At 31.9% G+C, this 25,147-nt stretch overlaps 1 protein-coding gene across 7 annotated transcripts in view; it reads left to right on the top strand.

Moving 5' to 3' along the window:
• LOC134712047 (papilin-like) overlaps positions 1-25,147 on the top strand; it is a 127,917-nt gene that overhangs the window by 17,155 nt on the left and 85,615 nt on the right. For all 7 annotated transcript variants that reach the window (XM_063573177.1, XM_063573178.1, XM_063573174.1 and 4 more), the window contains exons 2-12: positions 6,827-6,956; positions 11,057-11,163; positions 12,208-12,262; positions 13,864-13,966; positions 15,137-15,273; positions 17,960-18,071; positions 19,926-20,006; positions 20,684-20,853; positions 21,330-21,564; positions 22,271-22,412; positions 24,852-25,068. In XM_063573177.1, coding sequence (XP_063429247.1) covers positions 6,906-6,956; positions 11,057-11,163; positions 12,208-12,262; positions 13,864-13,966; positions 15,137-15,273; positions 17,960-18,071; positions 19,926-20,006; positions 20,684-20,853; positions 21,330-21,564; positions 22,271-22,412; positions 24,852-25,068 — 1,410 coding nt within the window. In that variant the 5' untranslated portion in view covers positions 6,827-6,905. The remainder of the gene's footprint in view (positions 1-6,826; positions 6,957-11,056; positions 11,164-12,207; positions 12,263-13,863; positions 13,967-15,136; positions 15,274-17,959; positions 18,072-19,925; positions 20,007-20,683; positions 20,854-21,329; positions 21,565-22,270; positions 22,413-24,851; positions 25,069-25,147) is intronic.

Genomic DNA, 25,147 nt, shown 5'->3' with positions numbered 1-25,147 from the left:
TATTATGTTGCAAGCATACATTATAAAAGACCGATATTACCAAAACATAATCTTAAACACCAAAATATCACTCATAATTTGAATTTATGTATTATATTTCTGTCTACACCTGGTAACAAATGATCACTTCTTTAAATTTCAGGATCCTCTGGTCTGACGTTATATAACTCGATAGCAGACATTTCGTCGTGTGAATCTTATAATGATGTATTTCCCATTTAGTAATAGTGATAACATTTTAAATTAAAGTTTAAAACCGCAATATCATAAATATTTGACCGAGACATAAAAAATATATCGGAATCGAACTTATACATACATGAAGAATTATCTTTGTGTTTTGTTTTTGTTAAATAGACAAGCAACTAACTACAAACAATTTTGTTTTCCATGGATTTTTTGTCTGTGTAAAATCCCCATTTCTGGACATGCTGGATTTGCTGCTCGTAGATTGAGTTCGAACCATGCAATTCAATTCATGCATAGTCTAAGATAATTCTTATAATCATTATATTTACAACAAAAAAAGCCTGAGTAATAGTAGAGGTACACCAATATACAAATATTTCCCCTTGATTCAAGTATATGAGTAAGTCAATGGGAGTGTGGAGCTAGAATAATGTTCCTCTGACAGACATCTCGTTTCATAGTTGTATAGGGAGATAAACCAATGGATATTGTACTTGGATATCGTCTCTCATAGTAAAGGGGATGCACGCATAAACAACAAATAGCTCGAAAAAACTAGCCATCAAAATACAGAAACAAAAGTATTCGTCCATACAAAACCATGCCCTTCTGGCGTTTAACACTGCATGGGTTAACACTATCATTTGCGTATATTTTTAGCGAAGTGTTTTATATCATTGACGGTACGGACAGACCAACCGTTGAAACGTCCTGTAACGATCGTTCTAAAAAAAATTGGTTTGTAGAGAAGAAACATGCCATTAAACAACAAATTAGAATTGAAAAACCAGATAGTTGTACAACTTTGCATCCGTTTTTTTTTTATTCTTTTGGTCAAATAGGTATTTGTCCTTCGATTTGTGAAAGGATAATCATTCTGATGTCCTTGGTGTCATCTAACGTTTAGTACATGATATAACTTTGTTTTTTTAATTCTGAACATTTCAATTGAATACTAGTAACAGTGAAGTATACATCATATCAACTCCTTTGCTGTTTCGTTTAAAGAAGTGATTATTACCGGCTCGTTTCCTACTGATTTGCATATGACATTTTACTTGTACATAAATGGTATTTTACGCTAATTATATGTGTACATGTGGTAAATGAGTGCATTATAAAGGTTACAAATATTAGTTTAATTTATTCCCACGGTAGTTATGCCTTGCAAGAAAATATTTGAATATGAATGTAGAGCTCAATGAGGATTCGCGAACTTAATCACAGTTTTAACTAGAGCTTGCATTCGCTTTATAACCAGATAGGGTGATCTACACTCCTTCAAAAAGAGTGTAAGGACAGGACAAGGACAGTGTGGTTAGTATGAAAAAACTATTGTTTTTGCATATTACTGTTATGTTTTGAGTATTTATATCTCTGGACAAATATTTCTAGAATTACTCACACAAGCAAAGAAATGAAATGAAAACCCCATTTATTTTATTGGCAACGGTCTTCTAATTTATAGAGGTTACTAATAGCTGAAGAATTAACATTTCGGTAAACTTATCTTATCTTGGAGGGCTGCCTATAATTGCTCACATCCACTTCATTTGAACTTGAGCGGATAGTTTGTTCCATTGGCAATTATGTTTATATTATCATATTGCCATTATTCTAACTTTTTGGAAAAGTGACAAAAAAATACCAAGGAAACACTTACAAAATATAAGTGGAAGAAAAACAAACACACTGAGTCATAGCTTAAAAATAAACACTACGAAAAGAATTAAAACTCTCCTCAAAACAATACACTGTAAACTTCAAACAGTATGAGCATCGCAATTCCTACAAAATAAAAATAAAAAGCTGGTGGTCTCAGGTGCTCCGGAAGGATAACCAGATCCTGTTCACAAATAGCTATTGTTTTGTCCATGGCACGGAGAATTCTGCGATAAGTCGCATTCAATGTTGGTATAATAAGATGACAATGACGGGATTGTGTCTACGACATTAGTAAATATCCATCAATATCTTTAACACAGTTTTCAGAACTTTCAAACAAATAAAGATGCCGTCCAGAAAACCCTATTTGTGATTTTTTTAGATGACGTATGACTTATGAAGCTTATTAAAAAAAAAGAACTTATTTTAGCTTGAATTTATGTTTTTAAAGTAGGAATAAATCACAAGAACGTTGAATAAGTGTCCAATTTCAATTATAAGGTTTTTAACATTTTACTTTATGATTCGAGAGTAGTAATTTATCAATGTTGTCAAGAGTTATATAATCCAAATGTAATGTTTTGTATTGTGTTATCTTCTGTGTTTCAGGTTACATATATATGCAAACAGATAACAAAAGTGTTATTGTCATATTTGTTTGAATTAAAAAAAGAATCTGACAAAAAAAAATAATATAAAAATACACGAAGACGAGTGGATGCGAAGACTGATTTGACATAATAAAACAACATTATACAAACTGCAGAATACATTATTCTTATGAACCATTTGTCTGTCATTCATCGTGAATATCTCATTTTTCATTTTTTTTTCTTCAAATTTCTTTGATTTTATAATATCATTTCGCGTATGATATATATCTATGTATACAGTCCTGTCACAGAATAGAAGTTCCTTTATGCTATAAGTTACAAATGGAAACACTGTTCTGGAATAGTATTTCCACTGGAATAAATATTACACTCAATGTTCCAACAGAATAAATGATTTAGAATTTTTGTCCCAACATGAACAGATATTATGAAATTGTTTATAATCAAGTTTCCAGGGGAACTTCTGTTAGGTGGAACAAATATACAGTATCACCTTCCGCTGTGTCTGCAAGTATGAAAATCTTTTATAGTGCATATCAAAATATTTTGTTATTTTTCTTTTGTAATTAATTGTTTTATTTATTATTTCATATGTTTTGATTTGTTATTCGCCTTATCGATATATTAGGGCCCCAAATCTGGTTGACTCACGAAATTAAGGTATATGTTCCTTATTCAGTAATATGTTAAAAGATAGAGGATTTTCTGGCTGCGTTGAAGACCCATAGGTTGCCTTGTGTTGCTTTCTGTCTAGGATTGAATTGTAGTTCATTTGACACAGTTCCCTGTTTCCCCTTTTTTTTAAATTATTATTATATCAACTTATCCCGGATTGCTCTGATAAATGGACTCCATCGTTTATGTGCTTATAACATCTATTGCATGTCACAAATGATCAATTCGAGTGATTGTGTATGTGTCCGTATAAAATTCAGATGAAGTAGAGTAATGACAAAAATCATGTAAATGTAGAGTACAAAAGCACAGGCGAATGGATGCATGAAGCTAACTCTCGTATATATTATCCTTTGTGAGCAAAGTCAGTTTTTTTAAAATATAGCATTATTTTTATCATACGTTTTGATTAGGAAATTCATCAGCTGAATTATCTTAAGGTACTAAATACTGCCTTATATATAGGCAAGAGGTCATGCAAACCTGACCTCAGTCGATTTTGATCATTCAGAAGGGAGTCGACTAACTATAATTAGAATGGATACTCTAAAATATGCAGTCTTCTAGTTATTTGTCTCATAACATATGATCGCAACTGTGACTAATATGAAGCTAATTATTATTTCTTTGTGGTATCTAAAGTTAAGATATTTATTTTAAATGGCTATAAAAACTACAGAATCTTAAAAAGACAGTTTTGTGACACTTGTAGTGAAGACTTAATTTAGACATTTTTATAGCAAATATCAATGCTCTTTTCTGATTACTGAGAGCTTGAATGGGAGCGACTTAGCTATACCAAAGCCTTTGGTTCTGCCATTTTAAGAAATTTGACAGGGTCTTGCTGTACTCTTTATCGTTTGCCAAAAATTTAAGAATTAAAAAAAGATACCTTATAAGATCTTATACTAGTAATTCTTTGCCTTGACAACCGTTATGTAAATAGCTATATATATATAGGAAATATCAACCCTATACAATAAAATTGGGGAGTGGAAATTTCCAAATGTATTGTTTGTCTGTGACAGACCTGACTATATAAATCTTTGATGTTACGGCTGTCTGCATTTTGATGGAAAGAGTAATTTGTTTCACAAATACTTGACAAAATTACATACCTTTTGTTGACCTTGTATATTTTTTCACTGATAAGCATATTTCAGGATTATATGATATATATTTGTTAGTCATTTTTTGTGTTAGTAAATAGGTCTGTAAAAATGAATGAATAAAAAGAAAATAGAACATGAAATAATTAATATGTATTGCACAGCCCAATTCATTATCTGACAAACATTAACCTCCCATTTAGACACAGTTTTTACTAATTCTTTATATAAACCGAAATAATCTGCACATACAAGTGAGTAGTGAATATTAGTGTTATTCTCACTTTTTACCCCAAATGTGAATAAGCTCATATATATATATATAAAAAGTTATGTTTTATCAGATTCACGACTATTTGTTATATACTATAGTTTGTCATAAAATGTAAAGAAGAAGAGGTTTTACTGTGTGTAATCCGTTGTACCATCAGATTAAAATTTGTTTTAAGTTTCTTTCTAAACATTAGTTTTTGGACGTTAACAAAAATGATCCAAATGGTTATTATAGAAAGCAATTGCGTTATGTATAAGTAATGTGAAATCTAACAATATATAGGTCTGTGAACGAATGAACTCAGTTTCAATTTAAAATACTATGAAGAAGAAATTTAATAAATTTAAAATTATTTATAACGTTCCAAATTCAAACATTCTTAATCAAGTTACAGTTTTAAAACGTGTGAATCTGTTTTCGATGTCAATATGGGTCATGTATAACTATAATTGTCAAAGTCTGTCTTCACACAGGGCTAACGCCTAATATCTGGAGCATGGACAGACAAATACATCAAACGAGAGTGAGACTCAACATTAAATGGGCCTCAACAGCGTTACAAATTGGCCGTTCAAACGGTAAAATTTGCCTGGGGGCGATGTATCGAGGATTTCATGTTATGACTGGACATTTAAGCAACAGACTGCTATGATTTAATAGGCTTACTCTGCATGTACAGTCTGTATATCGGTCACTTTTACATGTCACTCGATTTCTATGTGTGATGTCTGAATCTGAATTATTGTACTTATCCCCATTATTGTTTAATCTATATAGTATTATAAAGTGACCGTTGAAGAGGTTATATGTCGGCAGTCATTATAAGCTTATCCTATTTGTGCGGTCTTTTAATTTCAATTTTCTCAAAACATTTTACATGTAGTAAATTATCTATAATTTGAATATATATACCAATACCAATACACTAAATATGTGTAACACATGTTACATTTACTTTAAACTAAATTCTAATTTCGACTCTATTAACCGAAAAAAAAAAAAAATGAAATTCAGTTCCTCATAGGGGTTCCACAGTATTCGTCGGGTCAAACTTAAGCATATCTGGCAACATCACTTGCATAGAACAAACTCCAACACATCAACTTTATTAAATAAGGCATCACTAATCCAGTATCCGTCCTTTGTTATGTGCTTACTGTATGTAAAAGAGAAGATCCTTGGCACATGGTTGTCACTCGGCAGAGGCGGATCCAGCCATTTTAATAAGGGGATTCCCAACCCAGAGTAAAGGGGGGTTCCAGCTATATGCTCCCATTCAAATGCATTGATCGACCCAAAAAAGGGTATCAAACCCCCGGACCCCCCCCCCCCCCCCTGGATCCGCCAATGCTCGCTGACTCGTAGTGAACCTCCACTTGAACTAAAATATCACCTTACTGATGGACACTAAATAATTAAAGATTTCCTTCAAAGCAAAAGTTTGATTATTTTTAGAACAAATTAACTGACGTCTTCATTTAAATGTTTCACACCAAAATAGCTATATGTTGATTTGAGCTAGCGTAGTTCTTTGTTTTATTGAATAAACCGACAGATGGATATTTGTAGTTCAGCAACAGTAACATCGTTTTACATGTTCGACTGTCGCACCTCAAGGCGTTTTACAACCTGACAATGCAATAATCAAAACCATAAAGCATGTTTGTGTCTTTGTAAGAATTGAACTGAAAATCCAATTAATCTCAAAATTGTCACCAGAGATTTCTTTTTTATCCTATTAAAATCGACAATTACGAAACTCCTTTTGTCATCCTGTCATGAAGACATGCAAATCTTGTCAGTCCAATGGCAATTTGCAAATGGAAAAAAACCTGCTCTGATCTGAATATCGTGCGAATGAGTGGGAAAAACGTTCTATGGATGTCATTATATTAAGCTGTTAGTATTTACTAAAGGGTATTTTCTATTGCTATTCTCTGGTACTAATGTTATTGATAGATATAAATATTATTTCTGGACTCGACCCAATGAGACGCAAAAAAGATATATTGGTCTGTACTACAGACAGTTTAACCGGTTCAACAATAGTTGTTGGGGTTTTTCCCGACATCACCTGGTCATTGTATATAAATACATTGTTATCTTATTGATAATCTTTTAAAATTACGAAAGTAAATGTTCTGCTGTTGGATTTTCAATTAAGTTTGTGGTTACATAAAATATAAAAGATATATTTCGCCTGTTTTAAAGGAAGAGATTCGCACATTTAAATTGGACACCTGTCTATGAATCTTTAATTGGATGTAGTGAAATAAAACTGTCATTTTTCTTTAATGCAGGACTGGTTATAGGTACCATTAATATCGGAGACCAAAAAGTCGCATCAATGACCGGTGAAAAATTATCCAGTGTGATAAAATGAGAATCCACCTTCTGGTTTATATAATTGTTTCTGTAACAGAATATAAGGTAAGAAACTCATATATATAACTGCAGTTTGTTATTAGCGATTATAAATTGTTACATTTTTGTTTTATTTTGTTTTGATGTTGTTTGCTTTTTTTATTATTATTTTTGTTTACGAAATTAAATACATACAACTATTTAATGTGTGCCTGCATATTCATAAAAATATGGTTTAAAACGGCAGTATAAAACAAAAGATATAATTCAATTGAGGATTTTTTTGCCAATTAGATTTCTCACAAAACTACGCGGAGTATATCCACTATACATAGAAGCGCTTAAATGAGAGCCTGCTTGTCAAGTGTGTGGTACAGTTCGCTTCTATTTCGAAAATAAAATCATCTCAAAATAAGGATTTTTTTCTAACCTTTATCTTAAAAAACATGCTTAGCAACATTCTATTGTAAGTATGAAATATCGTAATGTAAACTGCATTTTGCATGAAATAAAATTCGTTTATGGCGCAAAGACAGAGAGCATGCACTTTTATTGAGTTGTACTTTGGCATACAGACGACAATCTGAGCCAGTTATAATATCCTAATTATACCTAGTATAAAAGATGTTTTTCAAAGTACACCAGTGTCAAGTGAATGCGTCTTGTGCAAATCACATTATTAAAACTGTGATATGTATTTTTTCGCCCTGTGATAAATGATAAATGATAAAAAAAAAAAAAAAAAAAAAAAAAAAAAAAGCAGCGGTGGTAGGTTTTAGCATAATGCTTCACATTTTAGTGGATAGAACAGATGAATAATCCATAGTTGATATACATATGATTCATGGGCCGAAGTTTCCAATTAATGACATGTGTCCGTTATCCTTGACCTCGAATTCAAGGTTCCATGTCCTCTAAAAATCAGGCTTAAGATTTTGTTCACAAGATTTTTAAACAGTTATCATTAGTGAAACTGTATTTAATGGTATATATATATATATGTTTGTGCTGTTTTTAGACCCTTCTACAACGAAATTTGTTTTACATGCACACGTATAAAAATTGCGGTTTTTATCCAACGCAATCATAGGTTTGAACGTAGTTTTCAATTTAGACTCGTATATATTTTTTCGTTTGGGCTTGTATCATATTTTCCCTCCGGATTTTATGATCCGTTCATTCTATATTGACTCTTAAAATTCAAGAGTTTATCTAAAAATGAGGGGTACTTTTTATATGGCCTTCCAAATACCGTTTCGATCCCTAAAAACACTGAAGAGACATTTATTGTCGAAATCCGGATCTGTTGTACTTAAAAAATATTGACACCGTATGTTTGTGTCATAACATCGTGGCCACAAGTTAAAAAAAAATTCTGTTTAGTATGCAATTTTTATTAAGATCCATTTTGTGACATCTTCTGATCAATTTTATTTGGCAATTGCCAATGGCAGTCAGCAGGGTTAAAGAACATCAGTTGTTCGACCTGTTAGTCAAATGCGTTTTGTTTAAATATACTTTTTCACTTTTTTGGTCTTTTGGAAAATGTTGTTTGTTCTGTTTTAGACTCTTCTACAACGAAATTTGTTTTACATGCACACGTAAAAAAAATTGCGGTTTTTATCCAACGTAATCATATGTTTAAACGTAGTTTTCAATTTAGACTCGTGTATATATATATATCACCATTGCTAAGACTAAATGTTTATATGAACACAAAAGGTTACATGACCTTGTCCACAGTTCATGGTACCTGCAGTGGTCAACTTTCTTTTGACCTTTGTCTCCTTTCATGATTTCCTGGTTTACGTTTGATTTTTGTGAATCGATCCGTTTTTTAGATACTTAAAATAAAATGCCAAAATATACATTAGGTGTATGTAATGATTTTAACTCGGGTTTGTCGTCTAACATTCTCACATTATTGTCATGGTTCCTCACTAATGGAGTTCCGTAGTAAAAGATGATTAGTAAAGGACGTTCCTGAAAAAGCAATCCTAAGCAGTAAAGCTGGCACCTCTGTTTAATTTGGATAATATTCTGGTATTTTCGTTTCAATACCATTTCCACAAAATTACATTTTTTCAAAAGAAAAATAATATTTTGTTTTGCAATGGCAAAAAAAATGGGCCTAAATTAATAGAAGTTCGGCTTGCCAATAAATTTGAAAGCTATTATGAAAAATATTGAAACTAGTGCTTGAAACATAAATTGAGAAGAATTGTGGTAAAATTGATTTTCAAAAGTATTTCGTAGATATAAGCTTGTGATTGCTGAAAATTGAAAATGTCACCAGTCTTGAAGGTTATTTCATTCTGAGATAGTAGTCTCAGTTTCATTAATGTTTGCTTTTGCACTTTCGTGATAGCAATATCTAAAAATACCCTAAACGTAAACAGACATTTCATTACATATGTTATGTCTACTGGTGAACCCGAGACTACTATTACAGTCTCAGGTGAAACACAGGAGACAAGATTTGTTTAAATATATACAATGTATACTGTTCCCACATATGCTGAATACAATAACTATGACCAACTATACTAGATAATTCTCTTAGTGGTCAATTGTTTTATAATATATAAAACATCAATTTTTAAGGTTCGTTTTATAAACTAGAAATGTCTATCAATTGTCTGCAATCGGGAGGCAGCAGCTACATTTTCGGATAATTTTACTTTTGATTACTTTTCACTGGGAAAAGTGAAATGATGAAACCGATATCAACATCTTCGCTCCTTTCCCCTGCAATCATTGGCGCTTAATTGCTATGGTCTCTTATATCGAAATTGTTGTTTTCTAAATGATTGAAACAGGAACATATATGTTAGATATACTGTTCCCAGATTGAAATGAGTATATGTCAACCAGATATGTCTCGGGTCAGGAACATATATATATATTGATGTTCGGTATACTGTTCCCAGCAGCTCTGGTGGAGTAATGTGAAGTTTGGTTTTTAAAAGCATAGATGATAGAGAACGGTTTTAGGATCTTTTAGGACAGGTGAGAAATCAGAGGCAGGCCCTTTAAATAAATCATAGCATTGGCAGATCCAGGGGGAATCCCCCTTTTTTTTGGGCCAATCAATGCATTTGAATAGGGACATATAGCTGGAACCTCCCCTCCTTTTATCCTGGGTTGGGACCCCCCTCTTTTTTAAAATGGCTGGATCCGCCACTGTATAGTATTTCTGTTTTATGCAGAATGAATATCAAAATGTGTAAAAATAATCTTATTAAAGTTGGGTTACATCTCGGGTAAAAACTGTATTGTAAAGTACTATACCAATATAATTACATTAGATGTATGTTTCATTATAATACTTTATTCTGATTGGCTAACTGCACATCATGTGTTATTCATTAAGCAATTGCATCACTCAATAAAACTTTTCATTCATGTTAACACATGGTCCCACAATAAAGTGCACAGGTGAATTAAATAAACAAGTTATAAAATTCGTTTTTTCAGGATTATAGCTAAAAAATGTAATTTTAAGTATTGAATATGCTTCTTTTTGTAACTTCATAGGGTTGTAAAAGCGTTGACCGTGCACACATTTTTAGTATGAAGCGCTTCTTCATACAAAATGTACTTCGGTCAACACTTTTACAACCCAATGAAGTTACAAAAAGAAGCATTCAATTCTTAAATACAAATCCTTGGTTACAGACACTAGATCTATCAATAATGATACTAAGAATATAATATGGGCAATGGGAAGAAAATACATAGTCACTTGTAAAATTTATGGATAGTCGACCTTCCCATGGAAAGAAATAAGTGCCTATGAGAAAATAGTATCAATGTTCATCAAATATAAACTGCTTTGTAACAGAAATTGGAAACAGGGGCAGATCTAGCCATTTTAAAAAGGTGGGGAGTGGTGTTCCAACTATATGTATCCACTCAAATGCATTGATTGTTCAAAAAAAGGGCTTTCCAACAACGAGGACACCCCTAGATCTGCCACTGGGAAAGCTTCACTTTTTTTTTATACACATTGAGACTACTTTCTTCCCATTGCCTATATCTTATCATATTGATAGAATTTCTAGTAATGTCTAGCTTTTTATTAAATCCTGTTAGTTAATAAAATCTCATATGTCAAAATTGAGCACTGATCATGGAAAAAGTTGTGTTAAATTCTATCATTGTAGGTGTTATGCCAGTCTAGTGGATTTAATGAGTGGAGTGGATTTGGTGCATGCTCACGAACTTGTGGAGGAGGAATACAGTCCAGACATAGATCTTGTATAGATACAAGGTTTGTATAAGACATATAATATATGCATGTTCTAGTACCTACATAGTCTTTCACATCAATATATATTAAATTATCTAAAACTTGTTTAAATAAAAAAAACCTACATTGTCATCATTTGAAATTCTGTAAGCTGAACATATCCAGTCTTTTTTTGTAATTAACTTATTTTTGTTACAGGTAAATATTACAATTGGAATAGGGATATAACATGTAGTACATGTCATGATGAATTTCATCCAGTTGTAGGCTATTGAATTAAAACAATTTCAACAACTATAGCTGACAATGTATAAATAATATAACATGGATGTAATTATCAAATACATGTATCTTTTTTCCTTTGACATTTTATCACTTAAAGTTAATCAGTGAAGTGAAGTATTAACAAAAACAATTTATCAACAAAAGACATGGACCGCAACAGATTGTATTTGACAATAATGTCTGTAAACTGACATTTTTGACTGAGTGATATGAAAAAAAGTGGTACATATGTACTGTCATATTAAGCAATACAAGATAAGAGTTTTTTTTATTAATTTAATTGATACTTCTTTCTTGAAAACATGTAAAAATTGAGATGACCCAATTATTTATTTACACCTGAACACAACAACTTGTTTGCATATTAATATATATATATATATATATAGAGAGAGATAAATATAAATGTCTAAGAATATAACTAAAACACACTAATTGATACATTAAAAAGTTCTATAAGATGTTAAATAGAAATACGCAATATTTCGCTAAACAAATTAGCTTCATCAGGCGTGTGCATCTCTCAAGGTGAAATCGGATGCATGACAAAAAAATATTTTATAGATAAATATATATATAGATTATCTATTAAAAAGAAATTGCCTTGGTGCACTAAATTTTGCAGTATGTATAACTAAGTTGTGGAACCAGGAACAAGTTACAGACTGTGGAGCATGTCAATAGGCCTTGCTCTATTTCTCGGAGTCTCTTTCTTTCTTTCTGGATCTGAAAGTTTGTTAAAGTCATTTTGAATAATAATTTTGCTCTTTATGATTACAGAAGAATTGAATTTTGCCAAGGGAAGAAAACAGAATATAGGACATGTAATACAAAGGTGAACATTTAATAAATTAGATATAGCACATGTCGTATACAATTATACAGGTGTACAATTATACAATTAATAAAGGCAGAGTGAAGGTTTTGAAATGATATTAAAATATTTCTTTTATTTCAAAAAGATGAACAGTTTTGGTAGTCACATGGTAGCATGTTTGCCAAGGGTACAGAAAGAAAATAAACAGCTACATTGTCAACAGAAAGAAAAAAATCCAAAAATAGAAACAGATATGCACAAAACACTTCCTTAAGCTTTTAAATTGTGAAATGATATAAACTGGAATTAAATTGCAGTGGTATATATGCTAAAATTCAAAGTAAAGAAAATTGAAAAAAAATCAGTAATTAGAAAACAACAAAATCACAAAAAAAATTATACTAAGTACCAGGAATAAATTATAATCCTTGACCACTTTTGAAATTAGAACTGGAAAATTATTGACTTGGCCTTATATGAAATCTAATGTACCTTGATGTATGAATATTAGTTGTTAAATTTGTAATTGAAAAGTATATGATACCTATTTGTAGGTATTCATTTTAAATAAAAGGTTACTGAGTAAATATTACATAATTTGATGTTACTTTGTCAAACTGTTCTAGGTGTAATGTCAATGGTACTTCATACTGTTAAATATAATATAACAAATGTTACACTGTGTAAACATCAGTATTTGACCTTGAAAGACTTATTAATACACATCACATATCATGTGCATCAAAAGAAACATTGATAAAATAGTGTTTAGTCAGTAGCTTTTAACTATTTACATTATAAATATTTTTGAGTTGGAGTTGTAGGAAAAACCAACCCAAAAAACCATGGGATTTATATAAAGTTTAAAAATTCTTTTTTGACTATTTGGCCTACTTCAGAAGTGCCAAGTTGTAGGATTAGTGTCTATTTATACAATCAACCAGTTAAATGGCTCCATAAACAGAAAAAAACCCAACCATAAACATTTTGATCTGTTTTCAAATAAAAATAAAGTGTGATATGCAAAAAGGTCATTAAGGCAGCAACGCAATAATACAAAAAATGCTAAAGACATCTAGAAGTCAAGAGATTGTTTTCAATAAAGTGACAAGCTTTAAGTGTCTGGACAATATGTCAAGTTTAATTCACTCTAGAGTCCAGAAAAGTTGTGAATAATTTAACAGAGGCAACCACTGCAGAAGTAGAGAAATGAACATGACATAACAGGATTAAACACTGGCTTTTGGAGCTTGCTGTTACATACAATCAATATTTCCCACACACAAACATTTTCAATCTCAGTATATTTGTCATTTTTATGAAAAACCCCAAAACAATCATCATACGTTTTACATTAGATTCTCAATAAGATATTCATAACATATGACAGAAAAAGCCTTTTTAGGTTACTACATATTTATTTAACACCAAATTCATCTGATTTTATAATACTTTTTTTCTTCAGACCAAATATTGTCCTTAAAGCACATGCTTTTTTAGTCTGAAGTAATAATAGACTGAACTATGATACATGTTTTCTCTAAGTTTGAAATTTGATGATATACAGATGATACCCTGTCCTTGTTTAGATTTTAATAGAGTTATCTTTCTTCTTATAGGATTGTCCCAAAGGGTCAGGAGATTTCAGAGCAGCCCAGTGCTCGGAGTATAATGCCATACCTTTAGATGGAAAGTCTTACAAATGGCTGCCATATTATGGAGGTACATATTTGTACATATAATAATTTTAAGTACAAAAAATGTACTGATATTCTTACTTACTTAGTACTTACTTATCCTCTTCATCCCCAGTGGGACATAAGGTCACAACAGGACATAAGGACACAACAAAGTACTGGTACAAATGTATACCGGTAAATGAAAACAAAATTTCTCTTTTTTACAGTTGCTATTTAAGTCTAACATAGCCATATAGACATATCATGGAAGTGAAATTTAATTTCTGTGTAAATAAAACTTGAAATGCAGGTCAAAGTGACTTTTTTATAATTGGATATGCAGATAAATATATTTGTTTACCTTGATAAATGATTACATATCAAATACTTTCTGCAAATAATCTAAGTTGTTGGTAAACATGACTTGATTTTTTTTCTTGTATTTTATTAGATTCATGTTGACACATTGTTTGTCTGGAGAAAATAGTATAAGATTTTGAGACTTAATATGAAGATAGATGAGGAATTCAATTTAAAAATTTCATACATTGCCCCTATTGCATTTCATTAAAGGGTTATTTATGGTTAGCATGCTTTCCATCATACAAAAGCATATTTACGTATAATTCTTTGTTGTTAAGCATGCAGCAATTAAGAAAAAAATTCTGTTGATTTACGTTTGAAATCTAAATAAAAATCTTGCATGTAATAACATGTTAGACACCTCTGGAGCACCATAGATCACCCCCAGTCTTTTGTTTTCTATGTTTTGCTTTGTGTATATGTATTTTCCTGCGTTTCAGGGTGTATAGCGGGAAAATGTTGTCTAAAAGGAACGTTTTATAAGAACGGTATATTTTTTGGCGTGTTTTGTTATGTGTAGTTGTACACATGGTTAGGTGGACCAATCATTTGGATTGTGTCAATAAGTAATTCTAGTCTGCACGGCTAAATGCATTGCTTTGTGTTTTTTATTATTGTAGTGTAGTTAAGACTATTGTTTTTCTGTTTGTCTTTTTCTTTTTTAGTCATGGGGTTGTCAATTATTATTGACTTACGAGTTTGAATGTCCCTTTGGTATCTTTTGCCTCTCTTATAGACTGTTGACTGTTAACATGGTTAAGTCAGTTAGTATCAATGAGTATTGTTGTTGGTATTGTATCAATTATCATAGTCTTAGAATATTCATCATGATGATGTCCATCTGTTATAGGCGATGAATCTACTCAGTGCCAGTTGTATTGTACAGCAGAACAAGAATATTTCTTTCACAAATTGTCTGACAAGGTGATAGATGGAACACCTTGTAATCAGGAGACCAAGAATGTGTGTGTCAATGGGAAGTGTAGGGTAAGCATCCATAATCAGGAGACCAAGAATGTGTGTGTCAATGGGAAGTGTAGGGTAAGTAACCATAAGAGCAAGTGTCAATGGGAAGTGTAGGGTAAGTATCAATAATCACAAGTGTCAATGGGAAGTGTAGGGTATGTATCCATAATCAGGTGACTAGAAGTGTGTCTGTCAATGGGAAGTGTAGGGTAAGTAACCATAAGAGCAAGTGTTAATGGGAAGTGTAGGGTAAGTATCAATAATCACAAGTGTCAATGGGAAGTGTAGGGTATGTATCCATAATCAGGTGACTAGAAGTGTGTGTGTCAATGGGAAGTGTAGGGTAAGTAACCATAAGAGCAAGTGTCAATGGGAAGTGTAGGGTAAGTATCAATAATCACAAGTGTCAATGGGAAGTGTAGGGTATGTATCCATAATCAGGTGACTAGAAGTGTGTGTGTCAATGGGAAGTGTAGGGTAAGTATTGGTAATCAGGTGTCAATGGGAAGTGTAAGGTAAGTATACATAATCAGGAGACCAGAAGTGTGTGTGTCAATGGGAAGTGTTGGGTAAGTATCCATAATCAGGAGATTTGAAATGTGTGTGTCAATGGGAAGTGTAGGTAAGTATTGGTAATCAGGTGTCAATGGGAAGTGTAGGGTAAGTATACATAATCAGGAGACCAGAAGTGTGTGTGTCAATGGGAAGTGTAAGGTAAGTATACATAATCAGGAGACCAGAAGTGTGTGTGTCAATGGGAAGTCTAGGGTAAAAATCCATAATCAGGAGATTTGAAATGTGTGTGTCAATGGGAAGTGTAGGGTAAGCATCCATAATCAGGAGACCAGAAATGTGTGTGTCAATGGGAAGTGTAGGGTAAGTAACCTTAATCAGGAGATTTAAAATGTGTGTGTCAATGGGAAGTGTAGGGTAAGTATCCATAAACAGGAGACTAGAAATGAGTGTGTCAATGGGAATTGTAGGGTAAGTATCCATAAACAGGAGACCAGAAATGTGTGTGTCAATGGGAAGTCTAGGGTAAGTATCCATAAACAGGAGATTTGAAATGTGTGTGTCAATGGGAATTGTAGGGTAAGTATCCATAATCAGGAGATTTGAAATGTGTGTGTCAATGGGAATTGTAGGGTAAGTATCCATAATCAGGAGATTTGAAATGTGTGTGTCAATGGGAAGTGTAGGGTAAGTAACCTTAAACAGGAGATTTGAAATGTGTGTGTCAATGGGACAATGGGAAGTGTAGGGTAAGTATCCATAAACAGGAGACTAGAAATGCGTGTGTCAATGGGAATTGAAGGGTAAGTATCTATAATCAGGAGATTTGAAATGTGTGTTTCAATGGGAAGTCTAGGGTAAGTATACATAATCAGGAGACCAGAAATGTGTGTGTCAATGGGAATTGAAGGGTAAGTATCCATAATCAGGAGATTTGAAATGTGTGTGTCAATGGGAATTGTAGGGTAAGTATCCATAATCAGGAGACCAGAAATTGTGTCAATGGGAAGTGTAGGGTAAGCATTCATAATTAGGAAAACAGAAATGTGTGTGTGAATTGGAATTGTAGGGTAAGTATTCATAATCCAGAAAAAAGTATCCAGAAATGTGTGTGTTAAAGTGTAGGGTAAGCATTCATACTCAGGACCAGAAATGTGTGTGCCAAAGTGTAGGGTAAGCATCCATAATCAGGATGCCAGAAATGTGTGTGTCAAAGTGTAGGGTAAGCACCCATAATCAGGATGCCATAAATGTGTGTGTCAAAGTGTAGGGTAAGCACCCATAATCAGGAGACCAGAAATGTGTGTGTCAAAGTGTAGGGTAAGCATCCATAATGTTGTTTACAGTTTGTTAGTGTGGATATAGAAGTAAGGAGATGTCATATGACAGCAAATGAGACAACTATTCTACAAAGAACAAAAGTCTAAGATGTGAAGAACTTAAACTTATTTGTCAATGACTTACCACTATGTGAAAATTTTTGAAATACAGCAGTTAAGTTTGCAAGTACTGAAATAGATTAAGCAATTACATTACTATGGTACTTTCATCCTAGTTCTTCTAGGTACCGTAAAGGGGGTTATTTTCGTGGGTGTAAAATATTGCGATTTTCATTGAATAAGGTATACAACTATTTTTGCGGTTATTATTTTGGCGGTTTTGAAACTTTTATCAATACCTTTGCATGTACACTTTTAAATTGGGGAATTTATTTTGGCAATTTTGTTCTATCCGTGAAAATAAGCGAAAATTTACACTCCGCGAAAATAACCCGCTATACGGTATCATATTAAACCGTTCATGAAGTAATAGTTTTTTTTATGAGTTAAAGGAGTTCTGTTGTATATGTCAATGATGCAGAGACCTGAGGATACACATGGCAAATAAAAAAAAATATATGGAGAGCAGGATGTTACAAGATATGAATGTGTATTATGAGAAACAGGATGTTTGTGGGTATACTGCAATGTGTCAGCAACCAAATGACACAAATATACAATAGGCATTTAAAACTTTTAAATTGCCCTGAGTCTAGAAAAGTAGTGCATAAATTAATAAAAGCTACTAAATATCTGCCATTAATGCCAAATACAAAGACATTAAGATATGACAAAAGAAAATCATAAATGAGGTTCCTGATGTTAAAGTAGATGTTGGAGTCTGAGTTATCTGTATAAAAATATATATTTTACAGGGTGTTGGATGTGACAGGGTACTAGATTCTACAAAAGAAGAAGATAAATGTGGTAAATGTGATGGCAGAAATCATAACTGTAAAACAGTCACTGGATCATTGGGACGCAAAGGTTTGTCTGTTATTATAATAATACCCCATGCAAAAAAGATACATAGGGGTATAAGGTTTTTGACTGGTCCCTCCCTCAGTCTGTTGGTCCTCACATCACAGCAGAATTAGTGTTGGATAATCGGTTGAAATTACCAACCGATTATCTATTACAATTGGTTGACAGCAACCAACCGACTATCGGTTATAATCGGATCATAACACATTGCCCTCTTTTTTTAAAGGAAATCATGCATTTAGTCGCATTGTACTTGTCTAATGTGTATATCCATATCATTGCAGAGTTTATATATTCATATTTGATCTTTTGTTTCCATTTCATATTCTGGCGTACTTACTACTAAATTATAATTCTGGTACCTTTGATAATTATCTATTTAGCAGTTAAAACAATGAATTAATAGGAATCAAGCCATTCATATTGAACATATTTTATCTCATAATTACAACATTAATTACCAACAGTGACACTAACATTTCTAAATTTCAATGGTGAAACTCACAAAAAAAATTCAATAACATAGCTGTATGAACATTTGAATGCTTCAAATTAATAGGAAAAGATATATAAATTTTTTTTAACTTTTAGAAATTTAAAATTAACAGAAAAAAATAAAATAATGCATTTGCATTTTACAGTAAACATGGGTATTAAGCCAATGTCTGTTAATTCGTGTAGAACGCTTTTATTACTTTTGTAATCATTATTTTCTTTCAATTGTGTCATTCATGGGTCTGAACTTTAATTGCAAGAATGCGGAATTTTTACATAGTTGAACTGTATCCGATTCGTGATCTTATATTTTTATAAATGGCGGACAAATTTCGGAAAATTTACAAAAGTAAACGATGTTTGGCAAGCAATCTGGAAAGGAATATGACGTTTTTGATGCTACAAATGGATAACAAGTTAATAAAAGGCAACTTGCAACACCTTTTAATGAAGCAACGGAATTATTTTGTCTAAAATCAGAATTTGTACGCTCTCAAGTAACAAGTACCGGTATTGAAAGAAAGTATTTCATACAAAGTTATTAATCTTAAATACCATTCCATCAATCTGCAAATGCTTTTTGTCACGTTTATAAAGAAGGAAATTAGTTATTTCTTTAATTATAGGATGTTTGACATTGTTACTGTCATCGACTGATATTTTTTGTTAATATTGTTTGACTGCGCATATGAAATGCAAACAGTAAACGGACTGGAAGTTGACAAGCTCAAAGTCCAGAAACTTTAACGACAATCGATTGAACAAAATCCCAATCGATAATCGACATCGCCAGTCCCAACCAACTGATTTCCGACTTATTCCGATCATCGGAACAACACTAACAGAATATTATGAAAATTTGTAGATGACTAGGTCATACTATGTGGGTTTGCAAATCTACAGGAAATTATGATTCAAAATGTTTTCTAGGAGCAATGCCTTTAATATTTGTATAGAGAGGAAAAAACAGATATTTTTACATGTAGTCTTATTATTTGTTGCCTATTCTATGGGTAAAAATATTTGGGCAACACAAAAATAGTTTACAAAACTGTTCTTAACCCATGGGGTTGATATATGTTGGCCTCTACCTGAAATACAGTTTTTTTTCTCTCTATTAGCTCTTTTCTATAGAGGACAACTGTACAATATTTATGTATTTCAAAATTGATACATGTTCTCTCAATAATGCTATTTCTTGTCATGTTTCTCATGTAGTTAGATCTTAGAAACGAACTTCAGATATGACACTATAGGGATTTTTTTATATGTCCAATACTAATTTTTCCTAACATTAGAAATAATAGATTCCTATAATATATGTAGTTAATAAAACAAATGCTTTTTTTTTAAAACTTTCAGGTCAAGATAGAGTTCTGAGAATTCCGTCCAATGCAAGATCAATCAAAATTACCTCACAAAAACCTGGACAATCGTATTTAGGTAGGTACCTTTGAACTGGTTATGATCTTGTAAATATATGCATGTTCTTTTCAGAAAAGAATGCTCATATATGCATAATGAATCCATTTTTGGTTAATTAAAACATAATATTTCAAAAAATGAAGTGAAAGAAAGTTTACCAATGCTAAGATTTCTTGTGGACCTATATTAACTTTGTGTTGATTTTTAAAGAATAAATGTTGACTGATCTAATATATAATACTAAAACATATTATGGTATTGCTTTATTTTAAAGAAAGAATTTTAAAGACAAATAAAATTATATGAACTGAATAAAATTTCGAAGTATATTTAAATCTGTTAGAGTTACCCCCCTTCATATGAATTTTCGAGATTTACTTATTTCATAATACTTTGCACTGCCCTGATACATGAAAAGAAAAGTTGATAATAAAACCAGTTCACCTTTGCTTAAAACATTATGTCCCCTACTATTAAAGGACAGTTGAAATATTGATGATAGTGCTGATACTTCTACTCTCTGGCTGATAGGGAATTTGAATTATTGAATTGTTTGATATTTTTTTACCTTTTATCAAGAATTTATGAATAGAAATGAATCCACAGTATCTTAAATTAGAAATTTAAGTTTGTCTTTTGACAGACCAAATTCTATACATATTTTTTGTCAGCCATTTATTATTTTTTACTTTCAGCTATTCAGAAGGGTACAGAATCTCTAACATTAGTTGGTAACATAGGACAGAATGGTAAAGTGATGTTGGTTTTACAAGGTCTAACATTGGAGTATCATGTGACCAGTGAAGGGAGGGGTACACAGAAACTTACAGCCAAAGGACCTACTAATGAGACTGTTATTGTCACCGTAAGTTTCTTCAGAAATGTTTCTTACCTTTTAACAAACTAATTCTTCAGTCACTTTTAAACACCATTACTTACTCCTATTATAGGATATTTTTTATGCATAGGTTACTGGCCTTGAACTAGTTACTGCAAGGAGTGCATTGTTTTTAACACTACTGTTTGATAGGAAGCCTGTTTAGGAGAAGTTTGGTAAATGTTACATTTTAAGCATAATATAAAGTTATGTTTTAAAATACCTTAGCTGTAGACTATTGAATTCTTTTATTACAAATAAAAAGCAGCAATCCTTCCCCCCCCCCCCCCCCAAAAAAAAAGATAAATAAATATATAAACTTGGAAATACCCATACTTGCTTTCAGACAAATCTTTCTTTTTGAAAAGTAGGTAAAAGACAAATAGTGGACTGTTATAAAGAGACTACCATGGTTGCTTAATTTGATAATTATCTAAAATGTGAATTTCTGTATATGATTATAGGTCATGAAGCCAAAGAGAGAGCATGTAATATACCATTATCAGTATTCTATAGCAACTAACAATGAAGTGAAATCTCGAAGGGATGAAATACCTAGACCATCAGCTTTTTCTGGACAAAGAGATCCGAGGGTTGATACATCTAGACCATCAGCTTTGTCTAGACAAAGAGATGACAGTGGTAGATATGTATGGTTAACAGGACACTGGACTGTGTGTGATAAAGACTGTGGAGAGGGTTTGTATGGACTTATTTTGTTACTCACTCTTATTGTAAACAAATAAGTTACAGATATTTATAGAATATTTATCTATAGGTTTTTCAAACATAAGGGTGTTTCTCATCTCAGCAACAAGCTAGATGACAGCCCTTAGATGAGATTTAGCTGTGAAGCATCCGCAATTTGAAAAGCCTTTGATAATCTGCTTTTTTTGCTATTTTGCCTATGACGTCGTTGATGTTTTCAATAACAAAGGCATGTGCATCCTTAGTTTCTAGTGAATATTTTCCATCTAATGTAAGTAGCTTGATATGAAAAATTATCACCATAAAGATGAAAACTTATGCGGCTAAATCACTAATTTGTTGAAGTTTGTGATAAGGTTAGTTTGAGGGGAACCACTTAAAATATGTCACTGATATTTGGTATGCAGTTCTACAAGCTTTGGCACATCTTGTTTCCATAGGGATTATTTGGCTTGAACTCTTGATCATGACCTTAAAACTTATTTTACATGTTTTAAAAAATTTGGGATTAGGAAGTTTTCTAGGAAGTTAGTGATAATTGGTATGCAGTTTTATAAGCATTGGCACATCTCATTTCAATGGACATTATATGTCCTACCCACTCAGTCATAATCTGTTTAATACTTTTAAGCTTTTGCATAGTTGACATGCTTACACAGGATCTTTATTTTATTTTTGGACATTTTTTATATTTCAGGCGTTCAGAGAAGAGCAGTATCATGTATGGACACTAAGAATCCCAAGGTAGTGAGACAAGTCTACTGTAATGGTATAAATCCTCCACCAAGTCAACAGAAATGTATGGGCAAAATTTGTAATGATTCTGCTACCATTAATGTGTAAGAATTGTTATCTGTTATTCAATATGCTGTAATACTGTTGAACATATATGACATTGCCAACAGTTACATACCTGTCAACCTGTGACGATGAAAATGCAGGTCATGACCTGCATTGAAGAATCAAATCTCAGGTCATAACGCGTACAAACTTTTTCGAGCTGAATTTCAGTATGTATGGTACATTTTCTTATAAAGTATATCAAAGATACCACAACATCAATGCATGTTCACTTGGTTAAGTCATTTTAAATCCTATTAATTATTACTTCATTGCACTTCTAAAGATTATATAATTCTGTGTAACAGTCTTATGTTCTTTACTATTAGTATTCATCCAATTAACGAATTAAAATTGTTTTAAATGTTTGAGATTGATGGCTGTGTAGCTTTTAAAGTTATCACTTTTGCTTATGGAAGGAAATTAGACAGTGATAAAATATAGTAATATAGTTAAAGAAGGTATAAATGTAAAAAATTATTTTCAACTCTTTTTTTAAAATTGTAGAAAGGTATATAAATAATAAAAATTTAGTTTTCAATATGTATTTGAATTTTATATTTATTAATGATTTAATCTTTTTCACCCATAAAACGTAAATATAAGGAATAATTTTGAATGGTGACAAATAAGGGGAAGTAACTCTAGACGTCTTTTTGAAATATGTTTACAATTTATTTGATCTAAAGCTAAGGTAATTGGTGTTAATTAACAGTTTGTTTGACACCAAAGCTGTCAAGTGAAGCCATACACTAAATGGGTCACTTAATTTGACAGTTTGTATAGCTAAATGAACTTCCTGTTCATGGAAGAATTACGAATTTGACGGTATTTCAAAGGAATATTACTTATGAAATCAATCTCAAAGCTAAGAAAAACAAGTGAAATCGGGTCATTTTCGGAATTCCCGGTTTATTTGAATGACCCGGCGGGTGTCCCGGGTGATCCCTCATAATTGTGAAAATCTCGGGTCACACCCGCAGAATACGGGTCAGTTGACAGGTATGCAGTTAGGATCAAGGTCTCATTTATGATCCCTTTACTTTGGTTGTCTGAAAATAAATTCCCTAGTTTGGACGGTGAATAACTTGCAAATTTTGTTCATCCTCTTTTCAATTTCATTTCTTTATCTGTTATGCATTTATATTAAATATTGGGATAAAAAAATGTCATTTGTGTCCCAGATGATTTAAATTCAATTTCTAAAAGGAATGCACTAGGAAATAATTGTGTTCTTAGGTCAGTAAAAAAATGTTAAATTGATTAAGGAAATACAAATAGAAACTGTATTGTAAAATGTCCCACAGAAATTTCTCTAATTGTTCTTTCATATTTGATGAATATAATCTTTGAAATTTTTTTTCCCCTGACAATGCAACTATTTTCTGTTCATGTAGATGTAAATCTAACCCAGGCCAGCTTTCATTCTTGGTATATGTGTTTTAGATTTTGATTTGCCAAATTTTGGTTGAGAGTTAGTTATCTTTCTTTGACTACTTTAGACCTATTGTAGTGTATTGATCCCATGTTAAAGTTACTCCCATGAGACCACATCTGAAATGTGATATGTTTGGAAATGTTCATTAAGTGATGGTGTCAAACCATCAATTAAAAATCCCTATCTGTTCAACCACATTTTGTAGTTTTCACAGCTTTATAAATATTTTACCTTAAGTTTAACTTCATAGAAACCTGGTATATTTTGAATTGTACATGTATCAGCTTTCTACATGCCAATTTTTATCATACCTTTAAAGCCTTCTAACAAAAATAACTGTCCTTCAAACAGAGGTACTCCAAAAATAACCCCTGGTTTTCTGGAAATCTTAAATTAGTATACTATGGAGCGCATTAATTTCTCAATAATTAATGCAGCTCTTAGGCACGTAAATTTTGGCTCAAAATGGTCTAGATATATTTCTCTTCCACCAAAAGTTTCATTTATGCAAATTTGTTGGTAAGTTTAAGTAAACAAGGACATCAAAAGCACTATTTTGTGTCAGAGTAGGGCTACTTTTACATACGTTCTAAATTGGAGGGAGTAATTGGTGCTCTGACACCTAAAGTTGTTACTCAACTTGTTAGTCATTATGTTTATAAAAGGAAAGGAACATTTGATTACAACTTAACAATGCTGTAATACTTTTTGTTCTGTGAAATCACAAATTAAAACAGAATGATTTCAGTATTCTTTAAAAAGATATTCTTCATATTTCAATGGAAACAAAATTAGTGTTATTCAAAGAAAACAAATTGTGTATATATATTTTATGGGTGTGAACTTTTAATTTATCAAAATAAAATTTCAAACCTGAAATGATGATTTCTTGCATTGACCCCTTGCAGTTTTGTCCCTTGAATGACCCCTAAAACAAATAGTTATTGTAAATCTATTAAATGATAAGTAATGATTTGATATATTAAACTGTTTATTACAGACAATGGGAGAGTGGTGAATGGGGAGCCTGTTCATCATCATGTGGTCTAGGAGAGCAGTCTAAACCAGTATTTTGTAAAGCTCAAAGATCAGATGGCTTTAACTTTGTTACTAATGAGGCCAAATGTCTGGAGGCTTATCCAATCAAACCAGTCTATATGAGATCCTGTAATGACCATGTCAAATGTCCAGAATGGCAAACCACAGCTTGGTCTAAGGTAATATCAAATTACATAGTTGTACTGTCTATACCTATAAGCCTTATTGCTTTTGGTTTGAAATAAACTATTAAACTGT

This window comes from Mytilus trossulus, chromosome 3, assembly GCF_036588685.1.
Source record: "Mytilus trossulus isolate FHL-02 chromosome 3, PNRI_Mtr1.1.1.hap1, whole genome shotgun sequence".
NCBI lineage: Eukaryota > Metazoa > Mollusca > Bivalvia > Mytilida > Mytilidae > Mytilus > Mytilus trossulus.
This window is presented reverse-complemented; position numbering and strand designations above follow the sequence as displayed.